Here is a 23,746-nt window from a genome sequence, read left to right on the forward strand (position 1 = left end):
TCATCTTTAGCTTTGAGAAAGGGACTGGGGAATGTGTGTCCTCAGTCCCTATGTCTGTCTCAAAGGGGAGATGTCAGGGGTCTGTTCAGACCCCTGACATCTCACCAAAGCACCCCAAAAAATATTTAAAAAAAATTGTAAAAAAATTCTGAAAAAATAAAAAAGTGTAAAAAATAAAAATAAAAAAACTACTGACACCACTCTCCCCTGCCCTACCAACACTGTCCACTGCCCCAACCCCCTCTCCCCAAAAAGCATTGTGAAAAAAAAAATTAAAAGCAAATTAAATTGTAAAAAAAATCAATTATTAAAAATAAAAAAAACTACTGACACTGTCCACATACCACCCACCCCCTTTCCCAGAAGTACTGTGAAAAAATATTGAAAAAGTGATTTAAATAATATTTTGCCGTGAGGGGTGGGGATTTGTGGGCGCGAAGCACCACCTCCCTGAAATGAGTTGGGATGTCTGCTATATGGGTGGGTTGCTGCACAGATGTCTATTGAAATCACATCCCGAAGTCACCAAAAGTGGAATAGAAACTTCTTTTGGAAATCAGTGCGGCGCCGCACATGCGGCGTTGCACCGATTCAGACAGTGCCATTGCCGCATGCCAAATTGCTGCAATGTAAACCAGGGCTAAAATCTGATCTGTTAATATATATATATATATATATATATATATTATATATAATATATATATATATATATATATATATATATATAGAAACGGAAAGCTACATTTTAATGGCAGAAGCTAATCACAGGGCTTGCAATTTAGGGCGCCTGTCTTTTTTTTTTAACCACGATTGATTTCCAATCAGGCACTAGTAGGGCAGCCCTGCCTGAAGGGGCCATCTGCCCTCTCTTCCGTAGGTACTTCCTGAAGCGCGCAATCTAGCTTGTGCGCTTTGACGTTGCATAGTTTCACTCGAGTGACGTGCGCACTGGCCAATGGAGTCGCACATGGGGCGGGACTTGACGGCGAACTTGTTCAACCATTGACGGAGGCCGGGATGACGTAATGCGTAATGGTGTGAGGCTGAGCTGCACCGCGCTGAACGTCCATGCTCGGCATAGCCGGGACCAGCTCATAAAGGGTCAACAGCGGCCGAGACCCGGACAGCGTGACGTCACAGGTGAGACGGGGGCGTTGACGTCACGGAGTGGGGTCACAGGTGAGACGTGGGGGAGGGGGTATGACCCAGACAGAAATCACTTATATGTACATCCGCACCTAACACGTCCGTGTCGTAAGGCTGCGGGGAGATTAGATCGGCGGGGATGGGCTAATGGATCGTACCTGAGGGGGGAGGGATGGGACTGCAGCGTCACCGAACACCGGCGGAGCCTTTAGTCACCATTCACTCGGAGCACTGTATGAGGGGACTGTATACGGCTTTGTCTGTAATACGAGCTTCTTATCTGGGACTTGTGTCCTCTACATCTCCATGGATGTTATCCAGCAGTGCCCCCTGGATTGTATAGGACCCATACCCTGGTGGGAAACCTAAGAATGACGCCTCATCGCTTTAAACCCTAACAAATATGAATTATACAGGTTCTGGGGCTGATTAAGGTGGCAATTAAACTCACTTGGTGCCTTATCTGCATTAAATTAGCCCCAGAACCTGTGTAGTTTAAAGGGATGAGGTGCCAACCCTAGGGTCACCTAAGGTCAACTAGCCCATGCCTACATTCAAGCATTACTGAAGTTATTTTTAAATTAAAATAATAAACATGTACTACTTACCTGCTCCTGTGCAATACCCCAAACCTCCTTTTCTAGGATCCTCCATGGCCTATCGCTCCCATATCATGCTTCCTATGGGAGTGCTCTGTCTCTATAGACATACACAGTGCAGCCCCATTTCCTCCTCACTGGCTGTTAGGGGTGCAACGGATCAAAAAACTCACGGATCGGATCGATCCTCGGATCAGAGTCTCGGATCGGATCATTTTCGGATCAGCAAAAAAAAAAAAAAGACAAATCTTGTTACACCCACCGGAGTTTTAGATTTAAAAGCTATTTTCCACACAAAACAGAGCTTATATGCATAAATACAGTATTTGTCAATCGGACGGACTGTTTAGATGTTAAAATTTAAAAGCAGCAGCAAACCTGCTGACCTTACATGGTTGCTAATGTGACAGAACACCTCTGATTTTCACATTTAATGTTAAATGTGAAAATCAGAGGTGTTCTGTCACATTAGCAACCGTGTAAGGTCAGCAGGTTTGCTGCTGCTTTTAAAATTTAACATCTAAACAGTCTTTCCTATCTACAAATACTGTATTTATGCATATAAGTTCTGTTTTGTGTGGAAAATAGCTTTTAAATCTAAAACTCCGGTGGGTGTAACAAGATGTCCGCTTGCCCCCTTCTCACTTTATCATTACAGTAGTGTGCTGGAGTGTGGGGTGTAGCAAGATGGCGGCGACGAAACGTCACTTCCTGATGATACAGCGGCTGCCGCCGGGTGTGCCAAAATGGCCGCCGCTCCGAGCGCTCTGCGGATCGCGGGTGTGCCGATCTGCGGAGATTGACCCGTACGGAACAGTGACGATCCGTTGCACCCCTACTGGCTGTGATTGACAGCAGTGGGAGCCAATGGCTTTCTCTGCTGCCTCCATGGCTAATTAGGAGGGAGAGAGCCTCTGCTCTTGGGCACAGCACTGGATCTAGATGGGGCTCAGGTAGGTATTGGGAGGGGGAAACAACATTCAAAAGTGTTTTCTTCTTTTTTTTTTTTTATCTTAAAGCGTTTGTTAACCCATATAACAAACACTGCCAGACCCTCTATTAGAGCCTGGCACAGCACACTGCATTAGTCTTTTTTTTATAAAAACGAGTGTTGTAAATACCTATTTAGAACAATGTTCAGGCCGGTCACATGACTGGCAGCTGCTGTTCAAATCCGATATATATGGCTTCTGCAGGATGGGCTGAGATCTCCCTCTGTCATCAGCTGTGGAGATCACATGGTCACTCAATCTCTCCTGCAGTAGCCCTGGAAACTGGCCAAGAGTCACGTGAAGATTGCGCTAAATCAGTATTTACAATGCTCATTTTTTATAAGACTAATGCAGTGTGCTATGCCAGGCTATAAGAGAGGGGCTGGCAGGGACCATTTAGCATTTTTTTTTTTATTTTACTAATAGCAGCAGGGGCAGGGGGTGGACAGAGACAGAGATGACAGGCAGAGAGGAGGCAGAGAGTGGAGAGCTGCATATGACGGAGGGACGCACTCTGACCACGGTGGTCAGGGCACAGCATCCCTGACCACCGTGGTCAGTACAGAGAGGGGATACAGGAAGTGGCAGGTTCAGGGAGGTTTTTTTTTTTTTACAGTTTAGCGGGGGGGCAGATTACACAGCACAAGCACTGTGCTGTGTAATCTGCTTTAAAGAGGAAGTAAACCCTGTTGGGTTTTACTTATTCTTTATTTCCCTGCAAAGGTAAAGCATAATGGGCTACTATGCACCGCATAGTAGCCCATTATGTGTCACTTACCTGAAAACGAAGCCTGCAATGTCACCGCTGTCCACACTGGCAGGGAGCGTCCATCTTCACCCCTCTTCCTTCCGGGACCGCGAACTCCGGCTCTGTGACTGGCCGGAGTCGCGTGACATCACTCCCGCAAATGCGCACGGAAGCCGCCAGTTACGGCATGACCCCCTTTAGAAACAGCACGATCTGCCCTTTCTAAAGTGCGCATAAGCCATAGACCTCAGTGCACGGCATTATTGTAAATATCTCCTAAACCGTGGAGGTTTAGGAGATATTACCAGCACCTACAGGTAAGCCTTAATATAGGCTTACCTGTAGGTAAAAGTGGTTGTACAGGGTGTACAACCACTTTAAGGGACCAGGAAATCTCTTTTTTTATTATTTTTTTTGGGGTTCAACAAACCCTGTAATGCAGAGAATACATTAAAGTGGAAGTAAACCTTCCAATCGGTTTCATCCAAGGAAGCTGCCATCTTGGTCTCTGTTTGATCTTTAACTGCCATAGTGCTGCACAAGTGATCAGTTATGACACCAGCCATTGGATGGTTTGACAGTTTGGTTGAGAGCACAACCAATGTGACCGTTACATTCCCGGCATGTGCAGGAATTGTATCTTTTTTTTTGAAACTTTTAAATCAATGAGTTTACTCCTGCTTTAAGGTAAAGAAAACTTTAGAGCCACATTAAGGCCTCATTCAGGCTGGGTTCACACTATTGTGAACACAGACATCGCATTTGATTCGCACTGCATTGCTGTGCAGATCACATGCGATGTCTGTGCGATGCAAATTTAGCCATACAGTTTTTATGGCTGAACTTGCATTGCATAAAAGGCTGCAGCAACCATTTTTTTTCCTGCAGTGGAATCGGATTACATGGGTTTTTACATTCATGCAATCCGATTCCTGTCTGAGTTTGTACTGTGATCTGCAAACGGATCTGGGGGTGTCATTAACGCTGTATTCACACCCACAGTGGTTCGCAGAGGGCAGTGTGAGCTGCCTGCGAGGGAGATGCGATGCGTGAACCCGCACTGGAATCGTGCTGGTTCCCACATCGCAATAGTGTGAACCAGGGCTCAGTTGTGGCAAAAACAAGTGGCCAGAGGGCAGAAAGAACGGGGTTGAGCCCCAGTTTTATCATGATCTTAAAGAGGAGCTCCAGGCTCCTTCAGAAAAAAATTATAGTCAGCAACTACAAATACGGTAGCTGCTAACTTTTAATATTAGGACACTTGCCTGTCCAGGGATCCAGTGGTGTCTTCACCTGAGCCAATTTTTCAATCGGCTCTCAGGTGCTGCCGCCGCAATCTCAGCTAAGGGATGAAGCAATGAAGTCTTTGCGGCTTCACAGCTGGTTCCCTACTGCGCACGTGTGAAGCACAGTGCACTTTGTGATTGGCCTGCCGGCGGGGGAAGGAGGAGGGTGGCCGAGCGGGTACCTATAAAAACCAGGTACCCACTCCCCTGAAAGATGCCAAATGTGGCAGCAGAGGGAGGGAGGAGGAAAACAAGCGGAACTTCCCCTTTTGGGCGGAGCACCACTTTAAGTTTAAACGTTTTCAGCTTTACTGTATTCCCTGCATTAAAGAGGAACTTTAGTCAGAAAATGAAGTCCTGATAGATCACTTCAGGCTGCCCCCTTGTGAAAGTCTAGCTACTTAAAACATTAAAAATAATTGCCTATACTGTTTAAAATCCAGTAATGAACGCTCTCACCCTGCTCTGCACATGCTTAGTTGCTCTCCATTTTTAGGCACTGCCAAGTTTGTAGATCTGCTGACAGATTGAAACCCTCCTGTCCTTTAGGCTACTTTCACACTGAGGCACTTTACAGGCACTATAGCGCTAAAAATAGCACTTGTAAAGCGCCTCTCCTGTCACTCCAGTGTGAAAGCCCAAGTGCTTTCATACTGGAGCGGTGTGCTTGCGGGTCATTAAAAAAAGTCCTGCAAGCAGCATCTTTGCAGCGCTTTAGGAGCGGTGTATGCCCATTGAACTGCCTATTGGGCACTTTTAACCCTTTATTCGTCCGCTAGCGGGATTAAAAGCGCCCCGCTAGTGGCTGAAAAGCACCTCAGATCACTTTTGAGAGGGCAACGCAAATGTAAACATGTTTTTAACCTTCCTGTACCACCCATCAAAGCAGTAGGTAATTAAATCAATCAATGACAGAAGGATGGAGCAGTATAGACGTTCGCATTACTTCTCTAAACTCCAAGAAATACTCTCCTTCTCTTTCCACTGAAGCAGCGGTTAAATCCCTTGCCTGCTGCTATCCTCTTCTCCACAGTTTGTAGAGGGTGCCGGGTTTTCAGCATCTTGATTGGCTGGTTGGGGAATAACAGTTTTCTCGCATACGCAGCTCAGTGTGCATTCAGTAAAAAACTGCGAGCAGGCAGTTTGGCGTTTGTTATTGCCTGCTAGCAGTCTTTTATTAATTAGATGTAGTTCCACTTTAAGGCACGTCACGTTCTCTAGGCTTTACCGGAACCTGCCGCCTCCATTGAGTTTGACTGCAGCGTGAAAAAAATGCGCTGATAATGTTTTTAAAGCTTTAAAATTATTTTTTCCCATTGTGGAAAAACCTCAAGACCAAAGGTGGTGTTGCTAGTGTTTATTAATGCATTTTAGCGTTTTGCTGCATTGTTTTTGAAACAGGGCAACACTCAATATGAAGAATACTATATTTTCAATAGGTATGTTCATGTCTGAATGGTGTCACGTGAAGGGTCTGTGGGTCAGAATTGTGCATCATTGGCCCGTAAGATGGGAGTGCCTGAAAAACACTTGAAAAGTCTGAGGCCATAAATTTCACAATTCTGCTTCTATATGACAAGTTATGTGTGAAAAACATACAAAACAAGCCTCTAAATTTCCTGGTTCACGATAAGCTTGAAATAGGGGCGTTAATGTAAATCTGTCACTACCGGGTGATAACAAATCACAATACCCACAAGACAAGGCTCTATACTTACGTTTCCTGTATCTGCAAACTCTTCTGTAATATTGCTCTCCAGCTACCACAAGTATTCCGCACTTCCAGGTGTGTGAATTCCCGCCAACTCCACCGCATGCATCAGGAGGCATTCAACTCATCTGGTTGGTCGAATATTTGCAGCAGCTAGGGAGGAGCATTGCAGGGGTGTTTCAAGATAAGATGCTGGAAAGGTACGTATAGAGCCTCTCTTCCTGCGTGTATTGTTGTTTGAACTGAAAGTGACAGGGTCACTTTAAAGATAATCTGTCACTTTGTCTATTCAGGACAAGGTGACAGTTTTACATTACTGGTTACTTCCCCACTTACTGATACTCTTCTTTGCTGTGGTCCCTTGTCTCTGCGTCCATTTGCAGGAGAGCTGAGGAATTATCCAACATGTGTGAGTATGTTGGGGGGGGGCATGTGACCTTCTCTCCCTATTCCCAGAGTGCAGTGCTTGAGGGGTGACTTGTTACGAGGACTTGGCACTTTGTCCTACATGACAAAATGATTTTAATTGCTAAAATACTGCAAAACTATTTTTAAAATAGCGGTATCTGCTAAAATTTGCAACAGTCATGGTGAATTTATTATAAGAAGTGGAAGAAGTCTCCAAACCCATCATAAGTAGCACTGGTTGAGAACCTGTGTTGTAATGATATCCACTCAGTCTTGAGGTCGATAATGAGCAATTTTCAATTCTATTCTCTTCCTCAATTTAAACGTAACTCTGAGCTGGCAGAAGATATTAAATGACCCTCCTCCCTTTCCAAAATATAATGCCCATTTTTGTCTGGGGGGGGGGGGGTCCAATATAAAGGACCACCTTAGAAGACCTAATTAGGTTTCTATTGCTGTCTGTGCCCCCGTTAAGGAGATTTACCCTCTTATTTGTCCTGTTTACCATTATCATCGAAAGTAACAGAAAATGCCAAATTTTTGGTTGTCCCCAGAAAAGTAATTGAGGGGAAATCTTCCAATGGGGATACTAGTTCTGGTGACCTCATCCCCTTAATTTGCAAGGATTTTCTCACTTCCTGTTTTGGCTATGGGACAGGAAAGGAAGGTAAATCTCACAGATGGCAAAAAATAAACTGACAGGGGTTATACCCTCCCTTACGCTATCCAAAATGGTGGTGGTGGGGGGGGGGGGGGGTGGAGTTCTACTTTAAGGAAGATATAGAAGCAGCAGAAAGTGCCACTCTATTGTACTGCAGTGCTTATGTGCTCACATTGGTCGCATTAATAGGAGTAGCGAGCATAGTGGCAGAGAGAGGAGCTCATCAGTTTGCTGCTTCTTTTTTCACTGTCCATTCACAGGCTGGGGGGGAGGATAAGACCTGTGTTACTTAAAGTGGAACTAAGCCCATCAATTTAAAGAGGAGCTCCGCTCACCTCCTGCAAAAATTAAAAGCTGGCAGCTACAAATACTGTAGCTGCTCACTTTTAATAATCGGACACTTACCTGTCCTGGAGTCCAGGGATGTCAGCACTGCAGCTGATGTTTCCATCAGTTGTCAGGTGCTACCACCGCCATTGCGTGTAATGGAACGTGGCAGTGTAGCATTATGGCTTCACGCTGGGTCCCTACTGTGCATGCGTGAGGGACCGCTGTGCTCTCCTACTGGCCCGGCGGCTGGGGAAGGAGGAGAGAGCCAAGATGTGATGTAATTTACCACGACCCGGACTCCCCGAAGTGGGGACAGGATACCTGTCAGACGGGTATCCGCTCCCCCCTCCCACCCGAAAGGTGCCAAATGTGGCATTGGGGGCAGGGGGGGGACGACAAATGAGAGGAAGTTCCACTTTTGGGTGGAACTCCGCTTTAAGGGTTTCAAAAAACAGTTACATTCCTGGCATGCCAGAATTGCTAACTGTCACACCTGTGTTTTCAAACTGTCAAACCATCAAATGGCTGGTGGTATAATTGAGTACATGTGCAACACCATGGCAGTTGCAGATTAAACGGAGGCTAAGAAGGCAGCTTCCTTGGCCTTAAAAGAATAGAAGGGTTTAGTACCACTTTAACTGCAGCAGAGAAAAATAAAGTCTCCTGCCCTGCTAGACAGAGCTCTGCTGTGTGTCATAACAGTGTAAATCCCAGGATTGGAAGGACAGAAATGCAAATCCTTGAGCGGATAAAACTACTGTTATATATTTAGAGCTGCACGATTAATCGTTAAAAAAAAAAAAATCATGATCTCGATTCAACTCCCACCCCCACCACATCCTAATCCAGCAATTCCAACAATTCATTCATGTAACAAATTCTCTGCTTACTCAGCTATCAAAAAAAAAAAAAGCCAGCAAATGTTTATTAACATTGTCAGCGCTGGGAGATAACTATAAACAAAGTATCATTTGGTTCTTTTTGATCAAATGAGTGAACTTCGGTCTGTAAATGAGGGCAGTTTAACCCCTTAAAGACTAAGCCTCTTTCTGACATTTGTTGCTTACAAGTTAAAATCAGTATTTTTTGCTAGAAAATTACTTAGAACCTCCAAACATAATATAAATATATATAATATATAATTTTAGCAGAGACCCTAGAGAATAAAATGGTGATTGTTGCAATATTTTATGTCGCACTGTATTTTTGCAGCGGTCTTTCAAATGCAATTTTTTAGGAAAAAATACACGTCAATGAATTAAAAAAAAAAAATTAGCCCAATATTTTTGTATAATGTGAAAGATGTTACGCCACAAGAATTGTGATCTTTATTCTAAGAAAAAAAATTGTGATTCTCATTTTACCCAGAATCGTGCAGCTCTATTATACAGTATATGTATTTTTTCTGCATATCTTTAGCTGTATATCGAGTTCTGCTTCAAGTAGGATAATAATAATATTATTTCAGATACTTCTATAGTGTCGTCAATTTCCTCAGCGCATCTCATTTATAGTGTACATTCACAATCAGTCCCTGCTTTCAAGGAGTATACAATCTAAGGTCCCTAACTCACATTCATACATACACACACTAGGGCCAATTTTAGACAGGAGCCAATATATCCTACCAGCATGTCTTTGGAGTGTGGGAGGGAACCGGAGTACCCGGAGAAAACCCACATGGGCACAGGGAGAACATGAAGGCAGTAGGTGTAGTTTATAAACCCCATCAGCATTTTTCCCTGTCTGTGTCACTGTTGGAGATTTTTGTTTGTGTGACAACATTCAGTGGCACAGGAAGTGAAGGGGAAAGTCTCTTCCCAATGAAGCCTTGGCCAAAAAACAGATGTTACCTTCCCCAGATCTATACAGAAGTTTTGACTGGTGTTGTGTCAACCCAAAAAAATGAACTTGTGCTCTTTAGACTTGTTAAATATTTGAAAGAGTTTTGTTATATTTGTTGAATACATGCAGGAAAATGTCTTGCCATAAATCCATTGAGCTTCTAACTGCCTTACTGAAATCTCAAAGTGTTACTGGCCCGAAGTTCACCTCTGTGGACTACAGAACATCTCCCCCTATGTCATAGAGGAGGGGAAGTAGCCTGTAGCTCTTACACAGTCCTATCCTGGATGACAATGCTGCCCCTCCATAGATTTTTTTTTTTTTTTTTTTTTTTACTGGTATGATCCTGAAGTGAGTAATGCAGTCACCACATTTAAGGGCTGGTAAACGTTTGGTTTACCCATAACATAGGTCCTCAGACAGTGATAATTCTGACAAGGTTTACACCAAGGAAGTTGATATTTGCATCACACACACACACACGACCTTTTTACAGCTGCTCCAAAGGGGCATCTGGCAGGTTTTAGTTGTTCCTGCTTCTAAAATCCCCTGCATGTTAGCCCGTGTGTCCATGCACACATAGAGATTTAAAGGCAGGGAAAAAACCCCACTGCAGGAGCATCAGTTTGGGCAGAAAAAAACGATTGAGGCTTGTAAACGTGCATTAACACTAGGCGCATTTAGCACTTGAGTGTTAATTTCAATGGCCAGAAAAAAATATTTCTTTCTGGCCAATGAAATAAATGAATGCCCAAATGCTTGACGTGGGTAAACATGTTACACACTTCTACAAACACCAGGCGTTTTTTGTCAAAACGCTGCTGCCAAGAGGTGAGTTTAGAAAACCTCCTGTGTGTGTGAGGTCTAATTTAAACAAAAAAAAAACATACCTGTTCACAATTTTCTTTAGGATTTTATACTGAGGTGCACATGCACAGGTCCATGTATATTCTCAGCACACCTTGAGGCTGGTATAAACTCCTGTGCCTCTGTGTGGGAGTTAAATCATGCCATGCTGACCATCCTACCTGGAAAAAGATGGTGCTGGTCAGGGAGCTCACAGTCCTCTCATCACCTCTGGAGCAGAGGTGACCCTTTTCAGACCTTAAGGGTACTGATATATGAACATCAGAATCCTGGAAGAAAATTCCTGCGTAAAAACACAAGGATGTACTGTATAATACATGTGCATTCGCATGTACATAAAAATTCTTCTAGCTTTGCTTGGGGTGTCATATGTGTAAAGTACTGTCCAGCAATGCAGTTTTTTCCTACTGATCTATATACAGAGCAAGTTTATGCAGCAGTGTGTACATGCCCATTAAAAACAATGGTCTGCAGTTAGATCCGTAGAAAAAAATGTAGTGTTTTTAGGCCTCCATGTGCAAGAGGCCTAATTCCATTTTAAGAAAAATGCTCATCTTCTAGTGCTGGCTTCCAATATTTTTCTGGGTGGTATAGGAGGTGACCTCTGTGTGCCTCTTGGGATAGCTGCAGTGTTCTAATTATGTGAGAATGGGCTCTGGGCTAATCCAGGGGCACATCCTTATGGTTTTTTGTGCACCCAGCTTTCTTAGGGGTTAGCAGTAAGGCATGGTGACATCAGCTGCACCTCTCATAAGCTGGGCGTAAGGTCATTTTTCTTTCCTTAATTTTATTTCTAAAAGGCCTATGTAGGTGATTGGATTTTGGGGTGTGTGGGCTTTTCATACAGTGCTCCTTGGATTTTCATGGAAAGCGAGGCTGTGCAGTAAAATGCATTGTGGTGTGCTGCAGTGGCGTCACTAGGGTTGGTGTTGTATCCCTACTTGAATAATTTTTTCCCCATATAACACTGCATATAATTACATAATACATTTTAAAGAACTCTGTTTATTTTAACGTTAAACTTTACTGAACTAATAAATACATTTGATAATACATTCATTTGAAAAAATGTTCACTTCTCTCCCCCCCCCCCCCCCCCGTCCTGCCGCTGCAGAGTGACAGCAGGACAGGCAGTAGGGCACTGAGCAGACTAGTGCTTTGGAACGGCTCTACCCCTGGAAGAGTGGCCAGAGCTCATGTGCTGGTGACGTCACCGGCTGTATGCTGGGTGAATATCTCCTAAACACTGCAAGTTTAGGAGCTAGTCACTGTACCTACAGGTAGGCTTTATTATAGGCTTACCTGTAGGTACAACTTTAAAAAAAGACTTTACTACCACTTTAACCATTTGCCAACGCTCGAAGTCCTGGGCTTTCAGTGATGATATCTGAATGACGCCTGCAGCTACAGACATAATTCAGATATCAATCTTTTCCGCTGTTCAGCCGCTTGATCGTTCCTACAGGCAGCGGGGGATCCCCCCCCCCCCCCCCCCCCCGCCGCCTGTAGGAACGATCAAGCGGCTGAACAGCGGAAAAGATTGATATCTGAATTATGTTTTATGGATTAAGGAATCCTCCGCCGGCAGAAGTTAGCCATAGAGCTTTCTGAGGGACAGATGGCCCCCGGAAATCTCTGATTCTCTGAGGCCCGGGCGCAACGTTATGACGTCACGTCTGGGCCGGCGGAAGTAAACATACCCGGGGACTCGGCAGGAAAGGCTAGGTTCGTGAATTATTATTTTTTTAAATCTCAGCCTTTCCTGCCTAGAGGAGAGATGTGGGGTCTTATAGACCCCACATCTCTCCATAAAGAGGATCTGTCACACATCATTCCTATTACAAGAGATGTTTACATATATATAATATATTATATATATTAGTGTGTTTGGGGGTTCTGAGTAATTTTCTAGCAAAAAAAATTGATTTTTACATGTAGCAGAGGAGTGCTGAAATTTGCCTGGTGGGCAGGTGGTTAAAGTGTGAACCTAGACATTTTCAGTAACTTCCTGATTCATCTAGGGGACAGGAAGTGAGGAGAAATCTCCACAATGGGACATGGAAACAAAACAGTGGTGGGGATGTACCCCTTCCCCATACCTCCCAACTTTTTGAGATGGGAATGGACACCTATCTGTAAAAGTATGCAGGCATAGGACACACCCCTTAAAAGAGAATTGTACAAAAAACAAGATTGGTTAAACCCACAGGTGCTCTTTTTACCACTACTATTCCTTTATATTGGCTTTTGGAATTTACAAATGCAGCAATTTAGAAATCAGATGAAAGGTTTAGCGCTGGAAAAACACTTTTTGATAGATGAAAAGTGCATTTTATACATCTGTATGGATCAGATCAAAATGAGGGACATTGCTCCAAATCAGGGACAGTCCCTTAAAATCAGGGACAGTTGTGAGCTATGCCGTCCCTGTTCTATAGAACTGAAGCGCCCACATTGGGGGTGATTGTTAATAACAGCTTCTCTGCTCTTGTAGTGGCTCAGGCGGTTGTTTGTCCTCCTCTATAAGGAGTGCAGTGTTGTCACACCGGTTGCTATGTATTACTGTAGGTCACACGCTGTATGTATTGAGGTGTGTACGGTCTCCGTTAACCCTTTATTATTAGGCACAGAGCCCCGCCTTCCTCGGTCAGCCGGAGGAAGTAGAGCGGCGGGCCGGAGCCGAGCGCTCCGGGCTATCCAGGTCCGTCACCTGATTCTTTCCCGGCTTTCATTCATTCCCCGGCGCCTGTAATCGAGGCTGGCTTCGCTCTTGCCTTGGAAACCGCTAGGCCTCAGTGTGGTAGGAGGGGCGAAGCTCTCAGCCTAGCTTTAGTCTTTGGGTGCCGTACATGATTGACTATGCATGGAGCCAGTGAGTCGGAAAGCGGCGGCACGAGCAGTGTGGGCGGGGCCTGTTGCTGGGTTAGGTTGCACCGTGTGTATCTGTATGGGGAGGAGAGAGCTCAGTGTGCAGCAGCATGTGTGTGACCGGGGGACTGCTACATGTGTATACTTGGCTAGTTTGTAAACAGCTCATCTGGACAGCAAGTAAGTGCACGAGGGGCCGACTATTGCTATTACATTGGGGGTGTATGATCATAGAGGGGCACTGATAGGAGAATGGGCACACACACACTCAGGTCCTTACTGTTACACCAATATTCTATGTATACATACGATGTAATGCATCCAGATATGATCATAATGCCATGGGGGTAATAGGCCTGCTTTACAGCATGAATAGGTAGAAGGTAAGGTGCTAGCCACATGTGCATGTCCATCCCATAATATGTATGTGTATAGATCATCTGTGTGCTGATATGGACAAGAATGTGATTGCTGGACCGCAGAAGAATCGTATTAAGCCACTTGTCAGGGATCATGGTTGTGAACTGGTTGTAGAGCAGGGGTAGGCATTCTTAAAGAGGTTGTAAACTCTGGAATAAAAGACAAAGGCATAATGAGCTAGTACACATTGCATACTAGCTCATTATGAAATACTCACCTTAGAACGAAGCCCTCCAGGGATGCCCACACACCGCTGAGACGGCTCTTCCCTATAGTTTCTTCTGAGTTTGCAGGCTCCAGTGTTGTGATTGGCTGGAGCTGTGATGACCTCACTCCCGTACATGCGTCCAGGAGCAGCAGTTTACGGCAGGGGGCTCGGAAGGAACGGCACCCATGACCGATCCTTCAGAGCATGTGTGCCAGTGATGTAAATCTCTCCTAAACGGTACGCGTTTAGGAGATATTTTCACTACATATAGGTGTGCCTTATTATAGGTAAATCTTTAAAGTGGTGGAGATCTACCTGAACAATATAGAAGTCCAAGATCACCAGGTACAGTATCTCCTCCTCACACCTGATTTAAACCTCTAATTGCCATACTACCATATTGCAATTGCATGCATTGTGGGGCAATCATGGGTTTAAATCAGGTGGCAAGGTATTGTCTCCTCACCACCTGTAAAAACACAGTTGGATTGCTTTTCAGAGGAGCAGCAGTGCCTGCTGCACTTGTGAATGAGCCCTTAGTTGCATTTGTCTGCAGCACCCTTAGGGCTTGTTCACTCAAAGTTTGGGGGGGGGGGTAAACCCTTGCGGTTGAGTCACGGTTTTACCACCCCAATCCCTACCCCATTTTAGCTGCTTAGGCAGCAACCAAAAGTGTACACATGCCACAGCAGTAATTAAACCCCCTGTTGCTTTTGGCTGGCTCCATTGCCTGCTAAATGCGACCCATTCAGGTAAATAGGACCCCTCTGCAATCGCCCTGCAACTGTGTACTTCTCTGGGGTCCAAAGGGTTAAAGCAGCTGATGAGAAAGCAACACAACGCTGCCTGCTTTCACACCTTGTTTGCTGTACTGCACAAGATTGCAGCAGTACACCAACTGTGACCGAGTGTGTAACTCTCTTGCTGCGACATGTGTACACCCCTGGCCACTGCAGCTAAAGGGGGTGCAGTGGGGTGGTAAAAGTCTTAATTATGGAGTTTTATTACCCCCAAACTACAAATGTCAATGAACCCTTACTGTGCTGAGCTCCCTATAAGGCTGCTTTCACACTGATGTGCTGCGGTTTACCTGTACCGCAGGTGCAGAGCAGTGCATTTGTGACGTTCCTGGGTGAGCTGCACTTTGCTATTCACTTCTATTATATACTGCAATCGTGGTGCTCTTTCTGAAAGTGCACCAAAGCTCCTGCATTCAGAAAATGCACCAAAACTGCAGGGTATAATAGAAGTCTATGGCTAAGCGCAGGAAAGCTGCAGGTACACAGCCCTGCACCCGTGGTGTGGGTAAACCGCAGCACATCAGTGTGAAAGCAGCCCTATACTATTATGCCCAGTGTATTGCTTCACACTGACCTGAAGATCTCTTCTTTCCTGCTACTGGCACCACTCTGGAGAATGCTAGATGGGATAAGAGGTGGAGTGCAGTTGGTATCACTCCACATGGAATAGGAGCCAGCACTACAGAGGCTTATGCCCCTCCTACTACATATCCAGCTTTACTAATAGTCTCTCTGCATTGCACTCTGATCCTCTGGGATGGTGGGACAGCAAGCCCAGACTGTGATCTACTAGTCACCTGTCAGTGATCTACTGGTAGCTGATCCCCAGTGTAGAGGATAACCACCACTTCTACAAAATAGTGGCCTCTGTATGAACTTCTCATTAACATTCATCTCATGTTTTTACATTTGTTGTACATTGGTGTTTTTGCTCAAAGGTGGCAATCATTATAATTATCCATTATTGAAGGATACAGTCCTTGTGCACCTTTCTGGTCTTCTGTTCTCAAAGTGTAACTAAAGGCAAAACTTTTGTTTTTAGTTTTGGATAGAGTACAGGGGGATAAGACAGCTTCTCAGTTTTTTGCTGTCTGTGCTCCCGATAAGGAGATTCACCCTCTCGATTTTGTTTACCATTATCATTGAAAGTGAAAGTAAAAGGAAATCTGAAGTTTTTGGGTTGTCCCCAGAAAAGTAATAGAGCGGAAATCCTCTGATATGGACACTAGTTCTGGTGACCTGGGGGTTCCCAAGGAATTCCCTTAATTTGCAGGAGTTTCCTCTCACTCCTTTTTGGCTATGGAACAGCAAGTGAAGGGAAATCTCCACAATATGACACATGGCGAAAACAAATATGACAGTTATAATCCTCCTTTACTTAACCTAAAATGAAGAAAAAAACCTTAAACTTTATGCAGTTTGCAGCTTTTCTTTCATAAGGAACATTGGTATAATAAGTAGCAGAAGAAGTTGTTTATATTTTTTTGTTAGGGTGGTTTTATACTCTAAAATTATTTTTTTTACCTTAAAGTAGAACCTTTATACCAAAAATAAAAAAGGGCAAACTGGCAGAAATTTTAATGCAGGAGAGACATGCTTTGTCTTTTCTGCATTATAGTTACTTGCCTGCCCACCCCTGTAGTGAGCTGCGCATGCGCAGTTTACTGTACAATTCTGGCAGAGCTGAATCTGACTGAACTCCCGTGCATGCATGGGATTGACGTCATTCCCACTCAGTCAATAAAAGCAGCTGACCAATAAAGCCTGGTACACAGTAACAGTTTTTTAATTTCATTAGAAAAAAAACCTGACAACTCTGGTCGAAGCTGCTGTACTAACGATCTGAGGGTTAGTACAGCGATCTCCCCCCGCTGAGCTGTTTTGCTCTGACAGGGGGGTGACCCCCACCAGAACACTCTGATCAGCGCACTCAGCCATTGGCAAAATCAAAACGTTCTTTCGATCTAACATTCAGTGGCCCAGTCATTGTATTGGAAATTTTCCACTGAAATATGCGGCTTCTTGGCAGGTGGGCCTTGGAGCATATTTGCGTACCAGATTGCACTCAGCTTTAAGGTGGGATGATGGTTTGCATATATAATGTATTAAAAAAATAGTTATTTGCCGATCCGCAATTACATTATGGCCACCCATCATAACCTGCCCAGGAACAAACTCCACTAGACCTCTGTTCTTTTGAAAAACAGACTTACTGGCTGGATCGCCAGATGAACATAAAGGAAATAAAGCATAGAAAAAAAAATTAATATAGCCATTGGGGTTTATTTACTAAAGTTGGAGAGTGCAAAGTTACACTCACTTCTGCATAGAAACCAATTGGCTTCCAGGTTTTATTGCCAAAGCTTAATTCAACAAGCTGAAGTTAGAAGCTGGCTACCATTCACAGCTGCACTAGTGTCTGAGTGCTCCAGTTTTAGTAAATCTACCCCATTATTTCTAAGAATTGGCAGGCTACAATATAATGTTTGCTTTTGGGCTTAATACTGCTTTAAGTCCTATAAATTGCGAGGTGGGGCCTCCATGGATCTGACTTGTTTTTCCAGCAAACTTCACAGATGCTCGATTGTATTGCACTCTGGAGAATTTGGAGGCCAAGGGTATGCAAGGGGGCACACAGTGGCACAATCTGTCACTTGCCTTTTCCACTGGCCACAGCAGAAGATCGATTGTTGTACCAGGCTGGCTCCAGTACCAATCACAGCGATCACATGCCATTTGCCAATAGTACACAAAGCCTTTCATTCACAGCCATTCATTATGATCACATGGTACAGGGGCCAATCACAAGGGACCTGTACCATGTGATAGCTGTAGTCAGTCACAGTTTTCACAATAGCACACAATGGTACATGAATGGATGCCATTCACAAAAGTGATTCCTTATAACAGTAATTGGCTCATCTCTGTAATAAGCAATCATAGTAAAGCAAAAAATCCTAATCGCCTCCCTAGAGCAATACGGTTTCACAATGGTGAACACCATGCTGCTTTGGTCACAGTATGTAAAATTAAAAAAAAAAAAATTGTAAACAAGGAAGAAAACATTTTTTAGTTTTTTTCAAATACTGTAACCAGTCGGTGTCCCTGATCACCGCCACACCAGTCATATGATGTACTGCTATGGTGATAGCATGCAAACAAAAAAAAACTTTTTTTTTTTTTTTTTTTTTCATTTTCAAAAAAAATTGTAACAAAAAAATTACAACTTCAAAAAACTCTGCATGTCTCCTTCTCTCTTTTTTTTTTTTTTTTTTAATATTGGGTTGTTTGCTTTCTAAAAAGGGGTCATTTGAGGGGTATTTTACTGTCCTGACATTTTAGGGCATCAAGAAATGGGAGCCCGTCAGTACATCAGGACTGAGCAATTTTCAGAAAAAAAAAAAATATATACCCATATTTTATATACTGATTTGGGTTATTTTAACAAAGAAACATAGAATACAATTTGGCTTAAATTCATGAAGAAAAATTGACTTTTATACAGAAACAAAGAAATATATGCATTGCATGACTGAGTAATTGGCATTCAAAGTGTGACAGCGCTGAAAATTGGCTTGGGCAGGAAGGGGGAGAAAGTGTCCGGTAGTGGTTAAAAAGAACCTCAAAATACAAAATGATATAGACACCACAAGAAAAAAAAATAGTGTTCAAAATCTCATTTTCACCCAGATTGTGTGGTTGACATGAACACTGACTAGAGCAGTTTTCTCTATCGGGGTTCCTGAGTAATGAGTACATTCTACCTCTCAGTAGCCACTGATAATAATAATTATTTTTAAAAGCCTAGATGCAGCCAACGATAAGAAAAAAATGAACTAGTAGGATGTGTCCCTTGTGCTGATGCCACTTCTTTTATTTAAAATCCTCTGTCCATGACCCCCACCCACCCACATAGCTGTAATCTTTCAGGGCAATGGAGTTTATAGCACTAATGGGCCGTCACAGGCTCTCATCACCAGAGCCTGACTATACCCATCTTTTACACCCAGCTCTGGCATTCATTGAAGGTGTAGCAGGTGGGGATTTCAAAACCAGGTACCTGGTGGGGGTGTTAAGACTACACTGGCACCTGCTGTGGATTGCAAGGGCAGTGTGGTTTGAATGTGGTGCAGGAAACGCACACACTCACACAGTTTGCACTGCAGGTTGCCTGCACCATATTTTAGTGTGAACCTAGGCTAAAGGAGTTTTTGGTCACAGCTTACACTTTCAGTTTGTAACCTAAGCATTGTAAGAGCAATCCAAAAATGGTTACCATTGGCAATCCAATAGAAGCTTACTTGAAAAAAAAAACTCCTTTCATGATGTAAGTGCTGCCTATTTGCTGGCCATCATTTTCCACAATTTCCTGGATTCCCAGCATGTTTTGTAGCTTCTCTGATGTTTACTTTCAATTCCTAAGGACTACGTATCCCATGGTACCTTGCTGCCTTCAAGCAGTGATTCCTGTACTACCTCCACCTCCTGAAACTTCCCCTCTCAGCACCTCTGTGAAATGTGTGGCACAGCAGTGTTTACCCACAGGGCATAGTGATTACGTGTCGCAAAATTCAAGGAAGTCAGTGTGTGGGGATCAGTGCAGCCTTGCCCCAGTGCAGCTTTGCCCCAATCCAGCCATGTCAGTGCAGCTTTGTGCACTCGCCGCCGACATACACAGCCGTGGGTAGATTCAAATATGGCGCCGAGACTGCAGGGTTTCGTCGGAGCCGAGATACACATACCCGAGTGTTCTCGGCTTTTTTCAGCGGTTCTCAGTCACGCCCAGTCCCGCCCTATCATGGACATAACACAGGTCCAAGGGGTGGGACTGGGCGTGACGGCGGCGCCGAAAAAAGCTGAGAACACTCGGGTATGTGTATCTCGGCTCCGACGAATCCCTGCAGTCCCGGCGCCATATTTGAATCTACCCACTGCTGTGTATGTCGGCGGCGACCGCGGCAATTGCCGCAATCTCTCCGATGACACAAAATCGGCGGGGATCGGCCTATAACACGCACCCACGATTTTACCCTGATTTTCAGGAGAAAAAAGCGCGTGTTATATGCCGATAAATATGGTACTTCAAGATCATTAAGATTAATTACAAAAAAAATTAAATAAAGGCACATTTAAAAAAAATTTTTTTTTTTTTTGCATGTAAAAAAAAAAAGCATTTATTTTTTGTAATGAACCTGTAAAGAATTGCACCAACAATCAGCAGATTGTGGGTGTAATGCTTGGGTCCTGCAGACTGTATCTGTCTGACCATGACAGGAACACTTAATTAACTACCACAGCACTCAACTGGGTGTGACATGTTACAAAAGGTGAACTTATCCTTTAAAATTCCTGTCATAGGGAATGTAAAAGAAAGTGATGTAAATGTAAAATCTTTATCAAATGTGTTAATATGTGTGTTTTTTTTTCTTTTTGCAGAGTATTATCCTGGCTTTGTTCATTGTTTCATCGTCCCGTGACATTGAGTGACTAAGGTCCTATCTTTTTTGCTCTGTTTCCGAAGGGGAAGGCTACTAGCCTTCCCCGCCGTGTTGTTTTTTTTTTTTTTTTTTTTTTTATAGGCGCCAAATATGGCGGACCCGATAATGGACCTTTTTGATGACCCTAACCTATTTGGGTTGGATTCTCTAACTAGTGACTCATTTACCAGAGATGGACCAGATACTATCGATGAAGCTCTTGGCTTAGGCAGTGTTTTAGAGCAGTTCACAACAGATAGAGGACCGGAACAAGCAATTTCACATGTAAGTCAGCGAATCCAGCCTCAGGTGCTGCCAGAAAATCGTGCACCTATTCTCCCACCAGAACCAGTGCTTCCCTCTCAACCAACCATCAATCAGGAACCTCTGAACCAAGGAAACCCTTTTATGGGCACACCCTTGACTGTAACCACAGCAACAACTACAACAGCTGCGCCTACAGCTCCTAAAATTATGATTCTAAAAGCACCACCAGGAATGACTGTTGGTGGTGTTCCTGTGACACAAATTCAAACTCTAACTCCTGGACAGACCGCTAATGGAGGCAAAGTGACCATTGCTAAGGTGCTTACAGGAACCCAGCTGAGACCTGGGGTATCCATCGTATCTGGGAATACAGTGCTGGCCAAAGTTCCAAGTCCAGCAGGACATCCTGGTGCAGTCAGACCTGTTCGACAGTTATTGTTACAACCAGTGCGCACATCGGCAACTACTGATGGCAATACAAGCATCAAACCGGCAGTCACGTTGACGTCCACTCCTCAGCAGGTAAAATAAATGTTCATACACTTTACTATATAGACCTCTGGTATGTTTCCTATTTTAGGTATCTTTTTTTTTTTTTTTTTTTTTTCTTTTGCTGTCTTTTCCTGTCGATCTGGCCAGTGAAGTCTATTTTTTTTGTTGTTGTCCAGCAATAATGACAGAGGGTTGAGACAAACAAAGCATTTAACACTGACTGGGATGCTTACAATGGTCAGCTTGTCATCGATGTAAAACTTTTATCTCAAAAGGGTAAAAAAAACTGTTCCTGTAAACAGTGCTCTCCCAGCACAGAGACTTTGCTTTCACTGAGCCCCACTAGTCTTATACTAATGATCTGAAACCAGGAGACCCAGTTCCCGAGCACCTGATCGCTGTGATAGCCTCCGATTGGTTATCACAGTGATCAGTCACTGTTCAGCCCTACCCTTTATTTTTGTTTAAAGGAGAAGTACAGCCAAAGCTTGTTTGGCTGCACTACTTCTGTGGATCACATGAGTGCAGTTTGTTCTACACTCCTGGGACCTGTTTTCAGCAAACAGCGGGCTTAAGCCTGCTGACGTCAGAGCCGATCCAGGCTCGGGCAAGATTGCGACAAAGACATGGATGTGTGAGTTTGGTGGGAGTCCTGACCTCAACTTTTGGGTTGAATTAGAGCAGAGATTGCGAGCTAGACCTTCTCATCCACGTCAATGCCTGACCTCACAAATGCGCTTCTGGAAGAATGGTCAAACATTCCCAAACCTTGTGGACAGCCTTCCCAGAAGAGTTGAAGCTGTTATAGCTGCAAAGGGTGGACCAACTCAATATTGAACCCTACGGACTAAGACTTGGATGACATTAAAGTTCATGTGCGTGTAAAGGCAAGCGGCCAAGTACTTTTGGTAATATAGGGGTCATTTCACTAAGAGTTAAATAACGGCTAATAATATGCATTAAAATACCGAATGGTGTAACAAGTGCTGTATGCAAGTGTTCAATTCACTAAGAATTTGTAGTTCAATACTGAATGCGAGATTTGCTCAATTCAGCGGTTACTTAATGCGGGAATTTACCGCATTGAGCTGGTTGCTAAGGAGCCGGCTGCTGCATCCATAACAACTGCTGACTCGTCAGGTGTCAGCGGGCTTCCCCGCTTGCAGCTGATTTGTAAAAAGTGGACAATAAAAAGTGAAGAAGAAGAAAAACAGCGTGCCAAAATGTAAAAACAGGGGGGTTGGGACTTTGAGGGAGGGGGGCTCTGTCCCCCGACCCCCGGACTGTTTTGACAAATGCCGTACGTAGAGATGCACCGAAATTTCGGCTCCCGCCGAAAAACATCAGCCAAAAATTGTGTTATCAGCATTTTGCCGTTAAGAGATGGGGGGGAAAAAAATATTTTGCTGCGATTTTAACTGTGCTTATGGTCTGTTTTTCATATGTTACGTGACTCAAAAACCACATAAAAAATGTAACATGGGTGCGTTAATGATGCGTTCTTGCTGCGTTTTCAATGCATTTCAACGGGGGGTGGAGGGGCGTGTGGTTTTTTTTGTTTTTTGTTTTTTTTTTTAACTGACCAAAAATGTTGGCATATTTTTAGATGTGTTTTACATTTGTTTAGCTGCATTTCGAATTTCAGATCCTGAGTGCACAGAATTGAATTTTTTTTCTCTAAACGCACTAAATTGACCACACCTATACTGAAAGTGATACTAAAGTCTTGTGTTTTTTTTTTTTTTGTTTTGTTTTTTTTTTTGTTCATTTTGATTAAAAATAACAAACATGCTATACTTACTAGAGGTGCACCGACATTTCGGCCAAAATTTTTAATTTTTTTTTTTCCATGCAGCCGAAAAAAGAGAGAGGTGCCGATAATGGCACCGAAAAGGGGGTGGTCTGCCACGGGTGCCCACATTGCGGGGGTGTCATCCTGGCGCGCCCCAGTCAGAGTCCTCCCCTCCCTCCTCCTCTCCTTCTCATGCAGAGCGGCGATCTCCCTCTGTGCCGGAGCTGAATTGTTAAGCAGCCGCTGTAACAAAGTCCCGCCTCCTATGATAGACGGCACACTGATCCAATGCCGGGAAATGTAATCAGTGTGATGTGTATCAAAGGAGGTGGGACTTGTTACTATGGCCGCCCGGCCCGGGCAATTGAAATCCAGCTCCGTGACGCAGCAGGAAATCGCCGCTCTGATCCAGGCACTGGTGAGGCTGCATCTGATGGGCACTGGTGAGGCTGCATTGATCTCTTGTATCATGTCTGCAGTCTCCGACCATCTCCTGTACCATGGAAATTTTGCTAATACTATTAGCAATGTGTTTAAGTTTAGGTAAGACATTGCAGACATGATACAAAAGATGGTCCGAGACTGCAGACTGCATTTTTCTTGAGCTTTTCTTGCACTAAAGACGCCAATGGCTAACAATAAATTAATATTAATTTAAATTGATGATATTAGTTAAAAAGTTGAATATATAATACAAATACATATAAAAATATAAATATTTTTGAAAAACCTGTCATTTTCAAAGGTGCATCATGCATTTTTAGTTTTGGCACCAAAATTTCCATTCAGTACACCTCCTAATACTTACCTGGGCTGTGCAGTGGTTTTT

At 43.8% G+C, this 23,746-nt stretch overlaps 1 protein-coding gene across 5 annotated transcripts in view; it reads left to right on the plus strand.

Moving 5' to 3' along the window:
* Window positions 1–1,014: 1,014 nt before the first annotated feature.
* The window catches only part of CHD8 (chromodomain helicase DNA binding protein 8), a 116,096-nt gene continuing 93,364 nt past the window's right edge, over window positions 1,015–23,746 (plus strand). For 3 of the 5 annotated variants that reach the window (XM_073631569.1, XM_073631597.1, XM_073631605.1), the window contains exons 1-2: window positions 1,015–1,140; window positions 20,326–21,155. In XM_073631569.1, coding sequence (XP_073487670.1) covers window positions 20,478–21,155 — 678 coding nt within the window. In that variant the 5' untranslated portion in view covers window positions 1,015–1,140; window positions 20,326–20,477. Of the gene's footprint in view, window positions 1,180–13,497; window positions 13,642–20,325; window positions 21,156–23,746 lie in introns of those variants that run through there. The other 2 variants (XM_073631577.1, XM_073631587.1) reach the window with 2 other exon arrangements.

The sequence above is a fragment of the Aquarana catesbeiana genome, linkage group LG01, assembly GCF_042186555.1.
Source record: "Aquarana catesbeiana isolate 2022-GZ linkage group LG01, ASM4218655v1, whole genome shotgun sequence".
NCBI classification, from domain to species: Eukaryota; Metazoa; Chordata; class Amphibia; order Anura; family Ranidae; genus Aquarana; species Aquarana catesbeiana.